Raw genomic sequence first — 20,884 nt, forward strand, 5'->3', positions numbered from 1 at the left:
TAAAAAAGTAATTATATTACTATCCATATTCCCAATAATTTATCATATTTATCAAACACAACGATCGGTAATTTCAATCTATAATCAACAAAGTGATTGCATTGTTAGCTTTTTTCCAACTCCTGTGCCGGTTATTTCTTATTGATTTCCAATTGTATCGAGAAATATAATAATATATATAATATTTAAATGATTAATTCTCTTCTTCTTTCTTTTTCCCTGGATATTTAAATGATTATTCTCATGGTCACATCATCATGGGCTTAAAGAGAAGGTGCCCTTTAACTCTTACTGGCTTGTTTTTTGAATTTTGAACTGGACCGATTCCCTGGAGACAAGCGAATAGATTAGAGAGGACCCACTAGCTAACCCCCCAAATGATCAAACATAAGACAATTCTCAACGGCACAAAAGGACCCTTTAGCCGGCTGAGTTCTCTAGGGAGAGTATTACGGCACAATGTTCTGCCCTGACCAGCTCCGGCGACAATGAAGATATCGGTGGTGTTTGATTTCAAAATCAATATTCTACTCCATTTCATTTACTTTTTTTATTTTTTCCTCTCATATTAATAATAAATTATCACTCATACTTTTTTTTAACTATTATTATAATTATTTTTTTAATAATAATTTTTTAATCTATTTTTACATTCATATATATTTTCTCCCATTTAATAATAATTGGCCTCGTCTATTTTTTCTAATCATTATTACAATTAATTATTTAATAATAAATTCTTTATATATTATATATATATATATATTATATACTTTTGTCTCCATTAGGCTGGAATGACGTAGAGTAAAATTCCAATTCCGAAACCAAACGAACTCGATTTTTCTGTTTTGGATTTTACTTCGATCACCATAATGTATTATCGGGCCTTCCTATTATTGAGTAGGAATTTTCATGCCGACTCCAAGCAAACTTAATTAAGTTGCCATCTACATCTACATTCTACAGAGAGCTGCCAGTGAGAAATGCTCGCATTGTGCTAAGATCTATCAACCGTTGAATTAAATGTACGTAGTAGTTATCAACTCCTCATTAAACTATCGACAGGACTGGGAAATAGTCGAGTAAAGCCTGGACGCTCCGAGTTTGCAAAAAAAAAAAAAAACTATTAGCAGGACCGCCAATGGCCCGCCCAACCTGACTTCTACGTTGAATGCATTGCCAATTGTTTAGCCTGCACTACAAAGGTGGGGGATCAATGCTTTTTTTTTTTTGACATTAGGCAGTGTTCGGTAATAGAGTGGAGTATAATTTTACTTAACCACGAAATAAAAACAAAAGTAATTGGGTGAATTTATTATTAAAAAATTGATTGTAGTAATGGTTAAGAAAAAGTATGTAACATATTTTTTTATGAATAAGATAAAAAAATATAATGATTGTGTTATTAAATTGAGAAAAAAGTAATAAATAGTTATAATTTAGTATTAAAAAATTAATTCTAATAATGATTAATAAAAAGTACGTGAAAAAATTTATTATTAAATTGAATTTAAAAAAAGTAATGATTGTATTGTTTAATTAAGGAAAAAGTAAAATACAGTTAAGTTGAGTAAAATTATAATCCATAAACGAACTTTGTAAAACAAACAGATTAGATAAGGATCTTTTACTCCATAAACAAATAAAGCTAAATAAGGATGTCATCCCATCAGATGATAAATTGCCATTACCTGCACTACTGATGCCCACCATTTTTCTTATCAAAAGGATCTCATCCTATCAGATTAAAAGATCCATACATACAACATTGTCCGACAAGCCTACTCCAAGACACTGATTATACAGAGTACAAGGGGGAGCTTTCCTCTTGTTTTTCTTATTGAATAGTTAAAACTCCGAGTTTTATCAACTAAAGCCTTCAATTGGTGTCCTTCAGGGATCCATAGCCATAAGGGTTTTTGCTGGCCCAGTTCCATTGATCCCTGCACATCTCCTCGATCCCATACTTTGCCCTGTTCATCCAAAACATCCCAATAAGAAGACGGACATCATACGGAAAAAATTGAGATCCAACATCATGTTTGGGACGGAAAAAAGTGAAAATCGAGCTGGAACATGAATCGCTCTGCATGTTACGAGGCATGTTCATCTGCATAAACTTCCCCCAGAGCATAGAAACTACAATGATAGGTAAATTGTGTTCGCCCATACGAACAAGGAAAATATCCATAAAACAGTCATGCTAATTCAAAGTTTGAAACATTGGTGCATATAAATAATACAGATAAGATTCTTATAGTTTTGGGAGATGATACTCACTTCCAGTTTAATTCGCGCTCAGCCTTCTCTGTTGATGCATACACGATTTCTGCATCACCGGGCCGCCTTCCAGCCATAACAAGTGGAATTTTCTGGCGCATTTAAGCAAAACAATTAAATTAAAAAGAGAAAAAAAAAACTCAGCGTAACTTAGAACAGGGGAATCTTTAGTATTCTATCTCATACATGTTGGAGCAGCACCAAAAAATACGCAAACTAGCCAAATTTCGGTCAACTCGAAGAAGTACTATCACCCGTATACGGGGATTAATATTCATTTTGGCTAAAAGCATCACTATCGCTGAACTAATTAATCATAATTACAGGTAATAAGCATGCCCAAAAGATCAATGATTCTGCCTCAAAGTTACATGTTAGGTGTCTTCAGACACTGAAAGAAGTACCTTTCCAGATGCCTTTTCAAACGCCGTAACCATCTCGAGAACTGATGTTCCTTTCCCTCTCCCAAGGTTATATACTTCGTAGCCTGAGGATGTGCAGACAGATTATTAGCTAAAGAAATCTGGACACGGCTTAATCTACTAACACTAGAAAGGAAATTCTTCAGACTAGAAAGCACAAACAGTCCAGTCTCATCCAGATCGCAAGTCAAGACCAGAGTTACCCCGGTGGACTATTACCACATCGAATATTCAGACCTAGTTAAAGTACGTCCATCACGTGCTTCGAGAACATTAGGAATAGATATCCTCAACTATCAGCAATTCTATTTACACATGGTATATGTAAATGCAGAGGAGAACCACAATATATCTCTTACTTTTCGTAGATTCTACTACTGGGATGAAGCAACAAGACCCAAAAGATATAAGAAGGATCATTCTTACCTATACCAGATTCATCTAATTTGCGCAATGCAGCAATGTGCCCATCTGCTAAGTCAATGACGTGCATATAATCACGTACCTGAAAAGACAGCAGACCATGAGGACACGAACACAAACCAAGCTTGCCTGCAGATGTATATGCAAGGGCCAAGAGCCACATACCCCAGTTCCATCCTTTGTTGAATAGTCGGTTCCATAAACCGTCAGGGCAGGTCGCCTGCCAACGGCAACTTGCTGCAGAAACGGCATCAGATTGTTTGGGATTCCACGCGGGTCCTCTCCAATGTAGCCACTAGGATGCGCTCCAACTGGGTTGAAATATCTTAGCAATATGATCTTCCATTCGGGGTCAGACCGAGAGACATCCCGACATATTTCTTCGATGAAAAGCTGGAGAGGTAAGAAACCGGATCAGGAAGGAATGAAAATTTAAAGCTTTTTCAGCTCATGTTGTTAAAAGACTTGCAATATTAACCGATCAATGAAAACTACTTCGATCTTTTTTCTTTTTCCCTTTATTTCATAATTTACAATTTATAATTAAACACGCATTCTCCGTTTCAGAACTGTACTACAACCTTAGACTGACCTCCCAGCTACAAAAGGATTGTCCAAATATGTAAGTTCCTGGGATCCACATTATATTAGCAATTAGAAACCAACTAGAAGCGTCCATTCTCATACCTTGGTTCGTCCATATGGATTCATTGCACAAAGTGGGAACTCTTCTGTACATGGAACCTCCTTTGGCCAACCATAAACAGTGGCCGATGAGGAAAATACAAGCTGAAATTATCGAATTACCAAGTTAGATGGAAGTAAAAGGTCAGAGATACGAAATTTGCCACATAGAAAAGCAGAAGTAATAAATTAACAGTAAAGTTAGCTCTTGGATCATTAGGTAAACAAAAAGCCCCAGTTCAGAGCTTTCTCTTGTCCAGCAATCTACTTCTCATCATCAAATCATATACAAACGGACCTGTTATTCCAGCTTACAGAAAATGAAAGGCTACATAACTTAACTTAAATGGCGTCTGCACCTACTTTAGGATTACCACTTTCCAACTTAAAATGTCAATTAGTGTCACTAGACAAATGACTCAACAAGAATAACTGGTACAAGAAATAAAGACGTAAAAGTTTAATCCTTGCAGAAAATAGGGATCAAAATCCTGACAGGCAAGAGCGCAAAATAATGGCATGGCCTGAATCAAGGGCAATGATTTAAGAGGAGCACCACAAGATTCATTCTTAAGGAAAGTTTATAGCACCAGCGAAGGCAAATAGACTATTACTCTAATGCCAGAAAAGAAACCTCCACGTAACTAGCATGTATGTGCGAGCGCGCATATGCACTTTCAAGATAGGGCACTACTTTATTTATAGTCGCACATTTTACCAGCTGCAAGAAATTTGCTTTATATGAAATAAATAAGTAGGGCAAAGGACCTTCTTGCATCCATGGGCAGCCATAACTTCCAACATGGTTATCGTCCCAATAAGGTTGTTATTGAAGTACAGCAATGGTTTTTGAACACTTTCGCCGACTGCTTTCAGTCCAGCAAAGTGAATAACAGCATCAAACCTGCAAGTTCATTTAAAAATATGAGGTCCCCATCAAAGGATAATAGGATTCGGATTTGACAAGAAATTTTTTTTTTTTCCTCCTCTCAACCAGATACAAATCCGTAAATCTCAACAGCCAACAAAAAAGGAAACAGCATACTTTGTGGACGAAAACAATTTGTCCAAAGCCAGTCTGTCACGGTGGTCCAACTGCAAGAGAGAGCAGAGATAAGTGAGGGCAACGATCAATATCTTTTAAAACTAGCTATGATCACTTTCTCATTGTTAATGGTCCATATCGAACCATCACCCTCTTGATTCGAACTACTACAAACCACAATATGGGAGTGAGCCCCGGTAAGCACGGCCAGTAATCAAATTATGGCTATTATTATACATGAAACCACCAACTCTGAAAGTTGAGATACAAGACAGTTAAAATGAGATATTTCTGACATATGCCAATCTGAAAATAACGTACATAAAGCATTCGAAAAATCATTGTACCAAAGCGTAAAAATCACAATTTTCAATCGATCTCCATAAGGATCAATATCTAGAATCCTTGCGAATCAAATGCTTCAACGTGATCAAATGAAGGATTGCTAAAGGTAATTAATCAAACACAAATCCAGCATCATTAAATTACTGAACCAACACTAATCAAACAGGCCAATTGGCCATGGTAGAAAATTGGGTGACAGACAGGAAAACTCCCAAAAAGAAAGAAAAAAGAAGATAAGAAAAGCGGAGAAAGGTAGGAAGGGACTTGACGATCACATTGAAAAGCAATGACAAAAGTTCCACCGAAAAAAAAAAACAGTGACAAAAGAAAATTAAAACAGAAAAAAGGAACTCGCTTTGGTGAAAAAATATTGGTTGAGTTTCACATATCTAAGTGGATGTGTGAGAATCAACTAATACTAGTCAATGCACCCAACTTTGTGTGGAATTGTTATTTGTGACCAATTTTAGGATATTGTATTATTTAATTTGGTGTAAAAATAATAATTTATGATTATAGAATTTACTTTTTAATAATCTTCCAAGTTAACAATGAACATGAAATATTTATTAAATACATAACATTAAATTAACTTTGTTAAAATAATTTATTAAATAAAAACACTAAATTTATATATTTCTAGATAAAATTTGGATAATCTAATTTATAATTTTATTTTGATGATCAAAATAATGTAACTAATTAGATACTTTTACATTTTAAAAGGACTTTTAAATGTTATTAATATTATAAAAGTTATTTCAATTTCTAGATCTTATATCTTGTAAATAATAATAAACCAATCATATAAATTAAAAATTTTGAATTAAAATAATTGAAATTTACTTATAATTGTATTAAAATTACTCAATCTTATAAGGATGAGCTTTCTTTTTTTCAATGTGCTTTTTGTTTTTATATGGAAATTGATTATGTTATTGAATTTCCTAAAAGCCTTTTTACATTTTCTAGGAAGCAATTAGTTTTGAGAAACTTAATTCAATATTAACTTAATTTTTTGTTTCACTCTAATATACTAAGTTGAAATTCGATAAATATATATATATATATATATGTATATAAGATAGTGAAGTATATGCGGTAAATTATTTCAAGTTTTATGATTTTTAATAATTATTTTTTTAATTCAAAACACACTTGACGTGTCCAATAAAAGAAAACATCTCGATGTGTTATTGTACACGATTGTTCTATCCTTTCCTTTGGTTTTGTAAGAGAGAATAATGAAAAGTTGAAACTCGCTTTTGAGTTTTTCGAAATCAAGCAATTTGTCAACTGTATAACAGTGAAACAGACAAATAAAAACATAAGAGATCCATGATGCACAAAATAACAGCTTAAATATAGTCATTAAGAAATATTAAATATATAATTATAATTTAACAGTTACAAATGCACGAGGCACTTCCATCCTACCAAACGGGAGTATGTGATGTAGACTGCTTATGGACAAAAAAAATATGTATTATATATAGATTCATTAAACATCAAAATGTATTCATTAATAATATCAAATATATAATATCATTATATAACAGTTACAAATGCACGACAAATTATCAATTGCTAAATAATATTAATTACTAATCAATAAATTTTAAGTAACATATAGAATATAGCCATTAAAAATATTAAATAAATAATAAATTGTAAGTAAACAATTCGAATGCATTGTAATTGAATATTGTTAATTATTAATTAAGAAATATTAACTAATAGATTAAATATAACCATTAAAAAATATTAAATATTGTCATTAAACAGTAAAAAATGCACGAGATGCTTCTGCTCGGCCAAATGGGAAGACGTGGTTGAGTCTGCTTCATGACAAAGAAATTATATGTTGATTAATAACTATATATAGATTCGCGAAGTGGAGAAGGAGTCCCCATTGAAAAAGAACCTTTTTTTCTCATTAAATCCATAAAGAGTATTTTTGTTTCATTAAAGCCCCAAAGTTTTCAAGAAGCATTAAGTTATCTCCACGACCATCTACATGAGTAGCTCTCTCCATAAATCAGGGATATTATAGGATATCTAGAATTTTGTTTAATATCATATGGATTAGCATGAAAATCAAGAAATTTGCTCTTATTTATGCGTCATAACCAGATTGCTAAACCAAGGACCTCGTTGGGCACTCTTGGCAGAAATTGGAATATTAATCTTGATCTTTGAAAATCAACTCAATATTCGGGAAGGAAAAAAAAAAAGAAAAAAAAAGAGGGAATAACTTCACGAAATTTCTTTGAGAATATTGCATGCATCTTTTAGGTTATACATATTGCATACATCAACTAGATTATACATACAATAATTTTTGTGATTGCCTATACTAGATAAGCTGATAATATGCTTATTATGCAGCTTAATTAAGAGGACTCAGCTTATATGCGTAATGGACATACTGCATATATGAGAGTAATTTTTTTGTGCTTGGAAAAGAGTGAAGTGTTTAGAGAGTACTTTTATAACTATTTTTGTGAAAATAACATAGAGATTGGAATAAAGAAGTGCATGGTAGCAGCATTAAATAGTAGGATAAAGGATGACGACTAGGTAGAATTGTAGTTCTTATCATAATTCCGATTACACTGACGACTCTTGGGAGTATGATTACGAATCCGATCCATGTGCGAAGCACATTTTTGCTACTAATATGAGACTCCTTCTTACCATTCTTGGATTACAAAACTGATCAAGGTGTAATTAATCCGAATCTGTAAATAATCTGATCCAGGTGTGAAGTACATTATACTCGAGCGGTAAAGAAGGTAAAAGAAAAATGTGAAGGATTTGCCACCTTTGTCCTCACCCTCGGATGCTGACAAGTTAGTCGTGGAGGTCAATCCTTCAAACGATTTTCAAAGTGCAGTTTTGAAAATAAAATAACGGAAATCAAAAACCAATTTGAAAGTATCGGCCTGACGCTTTTAATGGATATGAAAAGAAAGTTGTTGCTCTGAATTTGTGGAATGAAGTGTTTTTTACTTTCCTTGCCCCTAAGAAGGCCGAAGTAAGAACGAACTCGTTATATTTCAATAGGTTTACAAACTTGAATCGGCGGTGGCGCCGACGCCGGCCACCGTTGCCCAGACAAGAACGTCGGCGGCCTCTGGCGTCTGAGAGAGTGGCGGGGCGGTGGAGCCGTCCTCTGTTCGTCCTCTCGAATCCTTTTTTCTTTTTTGCTTTTTTAATATGCCTGACTGGTTCGACCGGCCGGTTCAACCCGCCAGTCCAGTTTTTGGATCGACTACAAACTTGGGGAATTTAACCGGAGAAGATGACCTCGATATATTAAAGAAGAAAACTTGGGGAGCAAGCACACCTTGTGGAAGGAGAGATTACCGCCAAACTCGCCCGCTAGCTCCTTGACGCGGTGAATGACGACTTCGGAGGCGTCGTTCGGGATATCAACCACAGTGACCTTGAAACCGACTAGAAGGAGCTGGAGCACCGTGTGGCTCCCAATGTAGCCGGCGCCTCCGGTCACCAATATGCTCGGGGCCATTTTCCAGCTGCTATTCCTTATCTTCGTCGAGAAGCACGAGCGAGCGAGGGAGCACCAGTGAGAAGCAAAGTAGCCAGTCCTCAAAGCCGGCACGGTGGGATCACTGTGGCAACCCGAGGGCTCGGGGGTGAACTGTGGGGAAATGAGAAGGAGAAGCAGCGGAGAACAACGGGAGATCGGAGCTTTATGGAGAGGAGAAGGGGAAGTGACGGATTTGTGAAGATAAAATTTGGGTGGAAATTTAAAGGGTGAGGTAGGAGGGGTTGGGGGGACGATCGGGGCTTTATGGACAAGTCGACGGGGACGGCGGCTGGTCTGGGACACGTGGCGGAACTGTGAGGGCGGCGGGGGCGGCTCTACATTCTCTGTTGCAGCAAGTAGGTGGCTGGGGAGAAACTTGAGCATTTTGTCGACATCACAGACAGGGGCGAAGAAAAACTAATCCATTACAATGTAAAGATAATTTATTTTATATAGATATAATAATTAGATTCAAAGACATGGCGTTATCGAGTTAAATCTACCATAAAATAACTGATAAATCTTGATTGCGACCATGGAAGTCGGATTTTTTATTGAGGAGTCACTCGGCCTATCGGGAATTCCACACACACAGATACACGCGATGAACCGTGCATATCGGACGCCTAATCTATATTTATATTGATATTATATAAGTAAAATTGACTCGTAAAAACAATTAATATGATTATACTTAATAAGGCTAGGATCGTCAATTTTCTTTATCAATAAATGATTTTTGTAAAATTGCTTATGTTATTTTAAAATCTGAAAAAAAAGTTTATAATTTTCTATTATTTTAGCCACTGTATTTTATATTATAAAGGTTTGAGATGCAATATAATTTGAAATTGCTTATATAGTTACAAATTTATAGTTTAATTTAATTGTTGTGGCCATATATCCACATCTGTATAGAGTAAATTACCCTATTTAATGTATGTAAGAGCAAACTCTCTCCAGCTAATACAATTTAGAAAATTATTAAGAAATTATAATAAATGTAGAAATCAGTTTCTATGTAGAATTTAATATGTAGATATACATAAATATAATACAGCTAAAAATTGGTTTATATAAATTACAATACATAATTTCATAAATAAAATAAACTTTTATTAATATTGTTCAAATTTCCAACATAAGTGATTAATTTCTTATGTTCTTCTTCTATTTTCCTAACATTTCCCATTTCCTTTGATTACAAAGAATCAAGGTTGCTGTTTGCATCTACAGAGAGCTATCAGTGAAATGCTCGCATTGTACGAAGTCCATCAACTGGTACAGTAAATGTAGTAATTAACCAACTCCGGATTAATCTATCAGCAAGACCATAATGCCCTACACAACCCGACTTCTCCGGTCAGATGCATTATCAATTATTTAGGCAGCAATTATTTATGCCTACTATTCCAAGACACTGATAATACAAAGTACAGCTGGGAGCTTTCCCCTTGTTTTTCTTAATCAATAGTTAGAACTCCGAGTTTTATCGACTCAAGTCTTCACTTGGAGTGCTCTGGAGATTCGTAGCCATAAGGGTTTTTGCTGGCCCAGTTCCATTGGTCCCTGCACATCTCCTCTATTCCATACTTTGCCCTGTTCATCCAAACATCCCAATAAGAAGACGGACATCATACGGAAAAATGAGATCTAACATCAAGCCTCTGAAAAACCGAGCCAGAACAGGAATTGTTGTACAGGTTAAATGGCATGTCATCTGCATAAAGTTCACTCAGAGCATAAAGACTACGGTGAGAGGTAAATTGTGCTTACACATACGAACAAGCAAAATGTCCACAAAGCAATTCGTGCTAATTCAAACATTGGTTTATAGAAATATTACATACTACATTTTTATAGTTTATGGAAACGGTACTTACTTCCAGTTCAATTCGCTCTCAGCCTTCTCTGTTGATGCATACACGATTTCTGCATCACCGGGCCGCCTTCCAGCCATAACAAGTGGAATTTTCTGGTGCATTTGAGCAAACAGATGAATTAAAAAGAGAAAAAACTTAAAGAGTAAAACTTAGAATAGGAGATTCTGATAATTATTCTATCTCATACATGTCTGGGGAGCAATCAAAAAGAATATGCACAAACTTCGGTCAACTCGAAGAAGTACTATCACCAGTATACAGGGCTTAATCTATGTGTCTCCGATACAATCAGTAATTGCGTTAAAAGTTAATATATGTCAATTGGACAAAAAACATCAGTATCATTGAATTACTTGATCATAATTACAGGTAATAAGCATGCTGACAAGATCAATGATTCTGACTCAAGGTTAGAAGTTTGGTGTCTTCAAACAATGAAAGAAGTACCTTCCCAGATGCCTTTTCAAATGCTGTAACCATCTCGAGGACTGATGTTCCCTTCCCTGTCCCAAGGTTATACACTTCACAGCCTGTGGATGTGCAGGTAGATTATTATCTAATGAAGCTGGACACAACTTAATTTAAAAACAACATGAGAAGGAAATTCTTTAGACCGGAAAGCATAAACAGTCCAGTCTCATCCAGATTGCAAGTCAAGACCAGAGTTACCCTAGTGGACTATTACCACATCAAATGTTCAGACCTAGTTAAAGTTATAAACTGACTCCAGGACCCAAAGTATAGTGGCTCCGGGTGAATTAAGTAAACAGCAATGTATGTCCATCATGTGTTTCGAGAAAATTGAAACATATATTTGCAACTATAAGTAACTCTACGTACACATGGTATGTGTAAATTCATAGAACAATAATATATTACTTACTTTTCACAGGTTCCTACTGGGATGAGGCAACAACACCCAAAAAATATAAGGAGGATGACCCTTACCTATACCAGATTCATCCAATTTGCGCAATGCAGCAATGTGCCCATCTGCTAAGTCAATGACGTGGATATAATCACGTACCTGAAAAGACAACAGACCATGAGGACATGGACACACACCCAAGCTTGATGCAGATGTATATGCAAGCGTCAAGAGCCACATACCCCAGTTCCATCCTTTGTTGAATAGTCGTTTCCATAAACTGTCAGGGCAGGTCGCCTGCCAACGGCAACTTGCTGCACAAATGGCATCAGATTGTTTGGGATTCCACGCGGGTCCTCCCCAATGTAGCCACTAGGATGCGCTCCAACTGGGTTGAAGTATCTAAGCAATATGATCTTCCATCCAGGGTCAGACTGGTAGACATCCCGGCATATTTCTTCAATGAAAAGCTGGAGAGGTAAGAAACCAGGTCAGGAAGGAGTGAAAATTTAAAGCCTCTTCAGCTCATGTTGTTAGAAGACTGCAACTTAACCAATCCATGAAGACTGCATCGTTTTTTTTTTTTCCTTTATTCAATTATTTACAATTTATAATAAACCCGCATATTCCATTTTGGAACTGTACTACAACCTTAGGCCAACCCAAAAGGATTGGCCAAATTTCTAAGTTCCTAGGATCCATAATATATTAGCAATTAGCTAACCAATTAGGAGCGGCCATTCTCATACCTTTGTTCGTCCATATGGATTCGTTGCACAAAGTGGGAACTCTTCTGTACATGGAACCTCCTTTGGCCAACCATAAACAGTGGCTGATGAGGAAAATACAAGCTGAAATAATCAAATTATCAAGTCAGGTGCAAGTAAAAGGTTATGGATACGAGAATTGCCACATAGAATAGCAGAAATAATAAAGTAAAGTTAGCTCTTGGACCGCTAGGTAAACAGAAAACCCCAGTTCAGAGCTCTCTCTTGTCCAGCAATCTACTTCTCATCATCAAATCATATACAAATGGAGCTGTTATTCCAGCTGACAGAAAATCAAAAGCTACATAAATTAAACCTAAATGGCTCCTGCACCTACTTTAAGATTAGCACTTTCCAACTTAAAATGTCGTTAGAGTCACTGGACCAACAAATTTGATTTACAAATAGAAGAACTGGTACTGGGAATAAAGACTGAAAAATTTAAGAAATAGGAATCAAAGTCCTGACAGGCAAGAACAAAATAATGGCATGGCCTGAATCAAGGGCAATGATTTAATAGGAGTACCACAAGATTCATTCTTAAAAAAAGTTAAAGAGCACCAACGAAGGAGTAGATTGCTACTCTAACACCAGAAGAAACCTCCACATAACTAGTGTATGCTTTTATCCATGTATTTGCGCGCGAGCGCTTTTGAAGACAGGGCACTAGTTCATTTATAGTGGCATGTTTTACCAGCTGCAAGGAATTTGCTTTCTATGATATAAAAAAAATAAGGAAGAGGACCTTCTTGCATCCATGGGCAGCCATAACTTCCAACAGGGTTATCGTCCCAACCAGGTTGTTATCAAAGTACAGCAATGGTTTTTGAACACTTTCACCAACTGCTTTCAGTCCAGCAAAGTGAATGACAGCATCAAACCTGCAAGTTCAATAAAGAGATAGGGTGCCTATCAAAGGAAAACGCGATTTGGACTTGACAAGAACATATTTTTTTCCCTCAACACATAAATCTCAACAGCCAATAAGATGTAGGGAAGCAGCATACTTTGAGCACGAAAACAATTTCTCCAAAGCTGGTCTGTCGCGAAGGTCCAACTGCAAGAGAGAGCAGAAACTGACGGGTAAGGGCAACTATCAATTTCTTTCAATTCCGAAACCAACTGTTAAAAAAAAAATCAATTTCTTTCAAGATACAGGCTATGATCATTTCTCATTGCTATGGTCCATACCGAACCATCGCCATCTCGGTTAGAACATCTTCAAAGCACAATATCGGAGGCAGCCTCGATAAGCAAGGACAATAACTGAATTACGACTATTTTACAAGAAAGCGCAAAGCCGAAAGTTGAAACATAAGGCACAATTAAAGCAAGATATTTCTGACATATGCCAGTCTAAAAATAACCCACGTGAGGGGTTCGAGAAATCATTGCATTAGAGAGTAAAAATCACATTTTTCAATCGATCTCCGTAAGAATGAATAGCTAAAATCGATGCAAAATCAAATGCTCCAACGTGATCAAATGAAGGATTGTTCAGACGAGGCAATTATTCATACACAAGGCCTGCATTACTAAATGACTAAACCAACACTGGTCATACAGGGCAATTGACGATGGTAGAGAAAGGAAATTTCCCGAAGAAAAGAAAAAGATAAGAAAAGCGGAGAAAGGCAGGAAGAAACTTTCTGACGATCAGACACGTTGAAGAGCAACGACAAAAGAGGAGGAAAAAACAAAAAAATAACACTCGCTTGGGTATGCAGCAGCTCAGATTTTGGCCGGAGAAGATGACCCTGATAAGGAGGGAAAGAAAAAACTTGGGAAGCAAGGGTACCTTGTGGAAGGAGAGATTACCGCCAAACCCGCCCGCGAGCTCCTTGACGCGGTGAATGGCGATTTCGGAGGCGTTGTCCAGGTTATCGACTACGACGACCCTGAAACCACCGAGAAGGAGCTGGAGCACCGTGTGACTCCCAATGTAGCCGGCGCCTCCGGTCACCAATATGCTCGGGGCCATTTCCAGCTAATCCCTTTTCTGTCAAGAAGCAAAGCAGTACGGGGGATCACCGGGGCAGCTCGAAGGCACGACAGTGAATGGCCAGGAAACGGGAAGGATAAGTAGCGGAGGTAAACGAAGATCGGAGCAGGAGATATATAATTTGGATGGAAATTTAATGGGCTGGGGGGGAGGGTGGATGAGAGAGGAGGAGAGATGATCGGGTGGCTTTATGGACGGTGGAGAGGGACGGCGGAGAGGCCGGGCCAAGTGGCGTTCCTGTGGGGCGGCGGGTCGCCTGTAGATTCTCTGTTGCAGAAATGGCGGGGGAATAAATATAATGGTTATCATTAATTAACGCACCTTAAGAATATCCAACCCATGTATTTAGTTATTTATTTTAGGGTTTTGTTCCGGTGATGATTTTTATTTTATTTTTTTCGATATGAATCTTGGTATTCAATAGATCAATTGGACTCCGATTAATCCAGTTAAAATGAGTCGATCCATTAAGGGATAAAATTCTTACAACTTGAATTTTCTATATTCACAAACACTCAAATCGAAAATCTTGCTTAAACAGAATAAACGTCGAACCGTTTGAATCGATTTATTTTGAGAATTTTTGGGTTTTCTTTGTGAGTCATTGAACCTACAAGACATAAATTCATCAAAAAACAAAAAACTAGAACGTACGAGACATAAGTCCTTTTCCGGTTTCTACTTCTCTTTCTCTCTTTGTCGTCTCCCGTCTTCTTCCTTTTCTCCATCTTTTTATCCCGTGGCAAAGGACCTTTATTGCGGTCACAAGATAAAAGACAAGAACATGCACTAGCCGGGTCTGAATGCTTGGTCATGCATCACTCGCGAATGTTCACTATCAATAGATTCTCTCACACAATATATCCAAATGTCGACGACGTCCTTGCGCGAATGTTTTCTTTTACGTGGTCTCATGGCGCAGTTACTTTTGATCAGACGATATTATATCAAAACTAATCTAATAGGATTGAAAGTTTTCATTATATTTGCTCGTAAAATTCTTACGAGGAAAAACTAACAAAATTATTACAGACTACATAAATTCACGGCTCATTGCACAAGTCTCGTGGATAAAACCTGAATCTGAACCTGCCTATTCAGGTTCAAACACCACAAGCGATCCACCGTCTTTTCCTTTTTTTTTAACCGCAATGGGGGGAGTGAATTTTCCACCCTCGTCGACATTATTTTGTAATGCATTGGAAGTCCCTACAGTTATCTCGACACACGCACGATTATACCGATAAAAGAGAGCCCAAAGGGAATCGGATCATGTCGAATTGGCGGCCGTCCTCTCGGTGATAGTCTACTTCAAGCAAACATAAATCTCCCAGGATTTAACAAACGAATCTATTTATATTATATTAAAATTGACTCATCGCGCTCGAGTAATGAGAGCTCCGTTCATTTCATGAGAGGCTGCCACATCATATTTTTTAGTATTTTCTAGTTTTCTCATAGAATGTCCTTTCGGATGCAACTAAATTAGTAAATTTAAACAAATAAATTTATTACAATAAAAAATATCAATCAATATATCTATTTATTGTAATAAATTAATTCTACTATCTTTTCATCTCTAGAATTCTTTCCTTATTGGCCCTCGCATCCCTCCTATCTCAACTATCTATAAATCATTTTCATGAAATCTCACTATTTAACGCAATTAAAGCACCTAATTAGTCACCAAACCCTCCAGTTGATTCCTCGAGGCCAAGAAGTACACAGAGCGAATCAACGTCAGGGCTTTTGTCTACCTTGCCGTCCTCCTCTAGTTTTTTGCCGCTAAGGTAAGGATTGATATTCTTCACTTTTGATAATTTAATTTCAATCTTTTTGCGTAGATTTCAATTTGAGATTGATGATTTGATTGATTCTCGGATCGAGATCGAGGTGGAGGTGGCGGCAACGGCCGCAAGGTCCCGAAGTTGGTAGGGAACATGGCGAGGGTAACATGAAGACGCGGATCGTATCGAGGCACATTTGGTTGAGGAACAACGAGGTGATGATCGCGAAAGATGGCATTCTGCCGAACATCCACAACATGCTCATCCAAAAGAAGGCCTCCCTCGGGGTGAAGTGCGACCACGCCGACAACGTTGATTGAGCTCCTTTTGGATCGTTGTTCCCATTCTTTGGTTCTTTCAGCTTTCATGGATGGTACTATGGCAATGTAATTTGAATTAACACTACAATTAAGAGATTGCTTTTCGCAATGGATTAATTGCGTGAATTTACTCACTTTTTTTATATAGGAGAACAAAATTGTCTAATATTGGTGGATTGGGTTAATCATGTGGATTCAAAATTGCTATCAAGCTATTGAACTGTAAAATTTTCATTTTACAATGGTACGAAGATGTGGGTTAGTTAATAAATCGAAAGAGTTGAAATATGAGATTGTTATATATGGTAAACTTGAATTATTAGAAATGTAAACTGCACAAATAATACAGTGTTATTTTCATAAAAGAAAAAGTGATAAAATGCTAAAAAATAGAGAGAATCGATTCTAGATTTCCTTATCAAGGGTTGCTGGAGTTATTTATTCAATTATTGCCTTACTAATTTGTTGCCGGGCTTGGCTCTGCCGAGTTTTTTTTTTTTTATCAATTGTTTACAAAAATATTAACTGAAACGTGATCCGCGCGTTTCATCCGCGCAAAATGCGGGTTAAAGGACTAGTTGTATAAGGGAAGCAGCGGCCAAAGGAAAGAAGGGGAAAAGGGAGCAGAATCTTTACATGGAATAAACGAAAGATGGAAAGCAAAGTGACGGATGTTATCAGCTATACTGCCGAGTACCACCAAGACTTGAAAAGGGCAAAGAATGGAAAGATTCTACATAAAGCAGTATGCTTTTTCAGATGAAATGAATCGGCACTCGTATTCGTATTCGATGCTTGCTTTGAATCAATGTCCTTTATTCCATTCGATCCACAAGATCGTGCTCCATAGTTGCATCCCCGAAACAAGAAAAATCTTAGAAGATACAGATTCGGGATTAAGAAGTGCTCTTTCGCAGTCAGAATTGTGTCGTGATCGGTCATTCATGAGAAAGATTGCACCAACTATACAGATGTCCAACTACAAAACCACGAGATCCTGGAAGAACAGGGGGAAAATCAAAGTGAAGGAAAAGATATAGAAAGTACTCTCATTTTTCGCTAGGAAAAGCATATGCCAGAGCTCGTCGACAAACTATAGATCAATGGGAAACTTGTTGACGAAAGCGGATAACAGTACAGCTAGAAGTGCAAATTTGCAACAGCAGGAAGTGCTGGAACTGAAATGAGAAAACACCATAATCTCAAGTTTCGATCTCTAGAGGTTGAATATAGAAATTCCAGTAAGTTTGATCAAAAGATTCCATAGTGTATGACTATGACATGTCATGAGAAGAAAACACCTATACATACTTTGGCACAAGCGAATCTGGAATCTGGAAACTGGAAACCTGTGTAAATATCTCGTCAGAGACGCAGGGATCCACAAAACACGCAAATCGCCTTATAAGATGATTTGACGGATCTTAGACAGAGTCATAACCACTGGAAAGCTGTGACTGCAGCCTCTTGATGATGGGCAGCTGCGCTCTCGTTGTCTACTACCCAAGACGTGCAAGCAAATGGAGCCACTACAGGTGTTGGAGGGGTTTACTTCGGGAATCGAGTCCAAGGGGGAATCTGTTTGCGGGTTCCTCCTCCATTCCTTCTGGCGGTGAAATTGTCGGGGCGGGGCAAGACCGATACCTTCTCTCTCTGCTCCTTCAAGTTCGCAAAGCGTGCATCCAGTGTCTGTGGCCGCTGCTTGGAGCCGCCATTCCCTTCACCTTGATGCTGCTGCTGTGGCCCAACAAGAGAGAAAGATGTTAATCCGTAGCCCACATAGGTATAATACAGCATTCCCTTACAACATCCAACTATACTTTAACGTTCTCTAATCTAGAGAAAAGCAGTGATGAGTCTAATGAAGAATTTACTCCACAAACCAAGCGAGCAGAATCATAACAAAAATACCCTCTTCCAAAGATGGATACTATCTATTCTAAATATTATAAATACCTTGGAAGCACCACTTGTATTTTTTGATGATCTGTTCATTGCCAATGGAGCCCCAGCCCTGAAACAATGAGAGTAGACACGTGATTGTAAAAGGCTTGCATGTACAGCTCAATGATTAATACATAATTACTGGGCGCCAGCCACTCACTATGGGAAGCAAAGAACTAGGAATCCAAAGGAGTCGAGTTTAGGTGACTTACCATCATAAGCTCGGTGACTTACCATCATAAGCTCGGTGACTTACCAACATAAGCTCTTAATTATAAAAAAAAGAAAGAGTGAAATTTCAAGACAAACTAGAGCGGGACACAACAAATCAAAACTTGAGGGAACAATCTCTGATCAGAAACGCCTCTGCTGAAGGTGACGTATATATCTTTTATTAATCTTTCTCTGATCTGACCAGCCCAAGAGACAAACCTCTTCATCCTCCTATCGTCCAATAATCGGTAAATCCATCTTTCTATCTTCTTTTCAGATGAGTGACTTCCTGCTCAACAGCACTAGAATGAAATGGAATTCTAGCTGTAGCTCACCAAACAAAATTCTACTGGAATTCTGGATCTACTCAAATCTTCAACTTAAGTTTAACACCAAAACCATGGTCACTGCATCAGATGCCAACTTGCAAAAGGGCAATATCTTCCCCAGCCATCAACAGCACAATAACTAAGACCCCCATGTCTTACGAAAGGCCCTCGAACTTTAATCTCAAAAATATGGAAACTAGGGACTTCAGTAGTAGAATTTCCAGCCATCCAGACACCAACACAACCATAGCAGTAGTGTGCATGCCGATTCTCGACAGGCAAAGATCAACAAGTGCCATGCTTCCGGATAGCAATAACAAACCATAGTCTCTCATGGCACTAGAAGCTCCCACAAGAAAAACAGGCGAAAATCCATTACTTCAGCGAAAACCCACAACGCCCATTCACAGTAACAATCAACACAACTAACCTTAACCGTGCAACACGATCCTCAATCTATTATTATCAACTTTCTTGCCTTAGTCATTACTAAGATGAAGAATGAAGGCACAATTTCCAAGTGCTCAAAAGAAATGTCCAAAACCAGTTACCCTTTCCAAATAACCACTGTCATAACCACACGGCGAGCTTGTACATGTTAATCAGAAGCAAACTGCATTACTAATTTCAAAGGAACCAATTTTACCTGTAAATCCATTGACAAAGTATAATCAACAGTTTGGAAATAAAAATGCAGGTAAAATACCAACACCAGCAATACCTGTGAACACTATTGAAGTTAATGACACTAAATGTACCTGGTTCTGTTTGAGTTCACTGTCCTGTCACGAGGAGGAGCTCTACTGCGAAAGGGAACAACTGCAGCCTTCCTGGCAGCCTCTTTCGCAAGAGGAAATTGGTTTCCCTGAAAATTCGACCTTTTCTGTGCAAGAACTCCCTGAAAACCAATAGCGAAAATGTGAGTACACAGATGGGCCAAAAACGGAAATGCAAGAATTTCAACATCCACAATATGGAACCTGTCTGAGCGACGATCTCGAGTTCATAAAACGCTGCAGCTTCATGGATTTATCTTGAGCAGCATTGTTATAAGCTCTCTGGCTTTTATTCTATAACAATCACCATGAGAAGACACTGTCATTGTAAGTTGGAAAAATGAAGAACAACATCAATTAAGTAGTAAATGAAGTAGAGGTTCTGCGAAAAAAACACTTACAGGAACTCTAGCCCTCTTTCCTTTAGCTGGCTTGTTCTTAGACATTTTGATTATGTCGTCTGCACATTAAGGAAATCGGCCAACATCACCGCGTTAGTTGCTAAAAATCCAAAAGGACAACGGAAAAGAATCATGAAACTCTGTCCTGGTTATTGACAACTGACCTAACGCCATGTCCATCTTCTTCTCTGTAAGAGCGAGGGCCTCCTTAGTCAGCGGTTTAGCTTCCATCTAAGAGAGCACGAGAAAACTCATGTCAAAAGAGACTGCAAAAAGGAGTAATGCATATTCTGAAACCACATGCCCGACAAGGACGGATGATTGTTTGCAATATGAGTCGCATGTCGCAAGTACACAGTGTCAATTACAGCGAGAGACAACAACAGTTTCACCATTTTTGCGCTCCATCAGATGCTTCGGCCACCAATTTTGCAACGCCAAGAACCACAACTAGAAGACCGGAAAGCTTACCGATTTTGCAGCAAGGAGATTAACCGATGACGCCGAAACCGACAGAGGTAAGAACCGACAACAAACTTCACAGACGATAATGGGGGGTTTAGGGATTTCGGTGGACGACAACACTGTCGTGATCGCGCGAAACTGGGCCGAGATTGAGATTGAGGTTGAGGTTGAGGTTTTGGGCCCAAGGGGAGAGTGGGAAGGAAAGTGAGAAGGAAGGAACAGCCGACTGTAGAAGAAGGAGGAGGAGGAAGGCGGCTGACTTCGCAGCCAATGAATCCGAATGCTTTCAGAGCTCCAAACAAATCAAAAAAGTGAGCTCCAGTCCGACCGCCGCCGGGAAGCACCTGACCGGACTACCGAAACATCTTCGTGTGTTT

At 37.9% G+C, this 20,884-nt stretch overlaps 3 protein-coding genes across 7 annotated transcripts; all 3 read right to left on the reverse strand.

Moving 5' to 3' along the window:
• Positions 1-1,625: 1,625 nt before the first annotated feature.
• Positions 1,626-9,172, reverse strand: LOC116202545 (UDP-glucose 4-epimerase GEPI48-like). The gene is made up of 9 exons (XM_031534128.1): positions 8,549-9,172; positions 4,855-4,904; positions 4,578-4,713; positions 3,813-3,914; positions 3,291-3,518; positions 3,129-3,207; positions 2,685-2,767; positions 2,281-2,372; positions 1,626-1,973 (listed from the first exon to the last, which is right to left on the reverse strand). The coding sequence occupies exons 1-9, from the start codon at positions 9,134-9,136 to the stop codon at positions 1,880-1,882; spliced, it is 1,452 nt and encodes a 483-aa protein (XP_031389988.1). The 5' UTR covers positions 9,137-9,172; the 3' UTR covers positions 1,626-1,879.
• Positions 9,173-9,993: 821 nt separating this feature from the next.
• LOC116202546 (UDP-glucose 4-epimerase GEPI48) lies at positions 9,994-14,576 on the reverse strand. The gene is made up of 9 exons (XM_031534129.1): positions 14,069-14,576; positions 13,278-13,327; positions 13,016-13,151; positions 12,253-12,354; positions 11,746-11,973; positions 11,584-11,662; positions 11,083-11,165; positions 10,636-10,727; positions 9,994-10,351 (listed from the first exon to the last, which is right to left on the reverse strand). Exons 1-9 carry the CDS (start codon positions 14,249-14,251, stop codon positions 10,258-10,260), a joined length of 1,047 nt encoding a protein of 348 aa, XP_031389989.1. The 5' UTR covers positions 14,252-14,576; the 3' UTR covers positions 9,994-10,257.
• A 2,982-nt stretch (positions 14,577-17,558) lies between these two features.
• On the reverse strand, positions 17,559-20,878 carry LOC116202547. 5 transcript variants are annotated; one of them, XR_004156092.1, is made up of 7 exons: positions 20,435-20,481; positions 20,207-20,273; positions 20,043-20,101; positions 19,846-19,935; positions 19,624-19,763; positions 18,336-19,511; positions 17,559-18,116 (listed from the first exon to the last, which is right to left on the reverse strand). XR_004156092.1 is itself a non-coding variant. In XM_031534131.1 (7 exons), exons 2-7 carry the CDS (start codon positions 20,271-20,273, stop codon positions 17,928-17,930), a joined length of 603 nt encoding a protein of 200 aa, XP_031389991.1. In that variant the 5' UTR covers positions 20,514-20,878; the 3' UTR covers positions 17,559-17,927. The 5 variants fall into 5 exon arrangements, 3 of the variants coding, with proteins under 3 accessions (XP_031389991.1, XP_031389992.1, XP_031389990.1); XM_031534131.1 differs by lacking the exon at positions 20,435-20,481 and adding an exon at positions 20,514-20,878 and having other exon boundaries at positions 18,336-18,393; XM_031534132.1 differs by having other exon boundaries at positions 17,559-18,113; positions 18,336-18,393; positions 20,435-20,455.
• Positions 20,879-20,884: the final 6 nt, after the last annotated feature.

The sequence above is a fragment of the Punica granatum genome, chromosome 4 (genome assembly GCF_007655135.1).
Source record: "Punica granatum isolate Tunisia-2019 chromosome 4, ASM765513v2, whole genome shotgun sequence".
Classification (NCBI taxonomy): Eukaryota; Viridiplantae; Streptophyta; class Magnoliopsida; order Myrtales; family Lythraceae; genus Punica; species Punica granatum.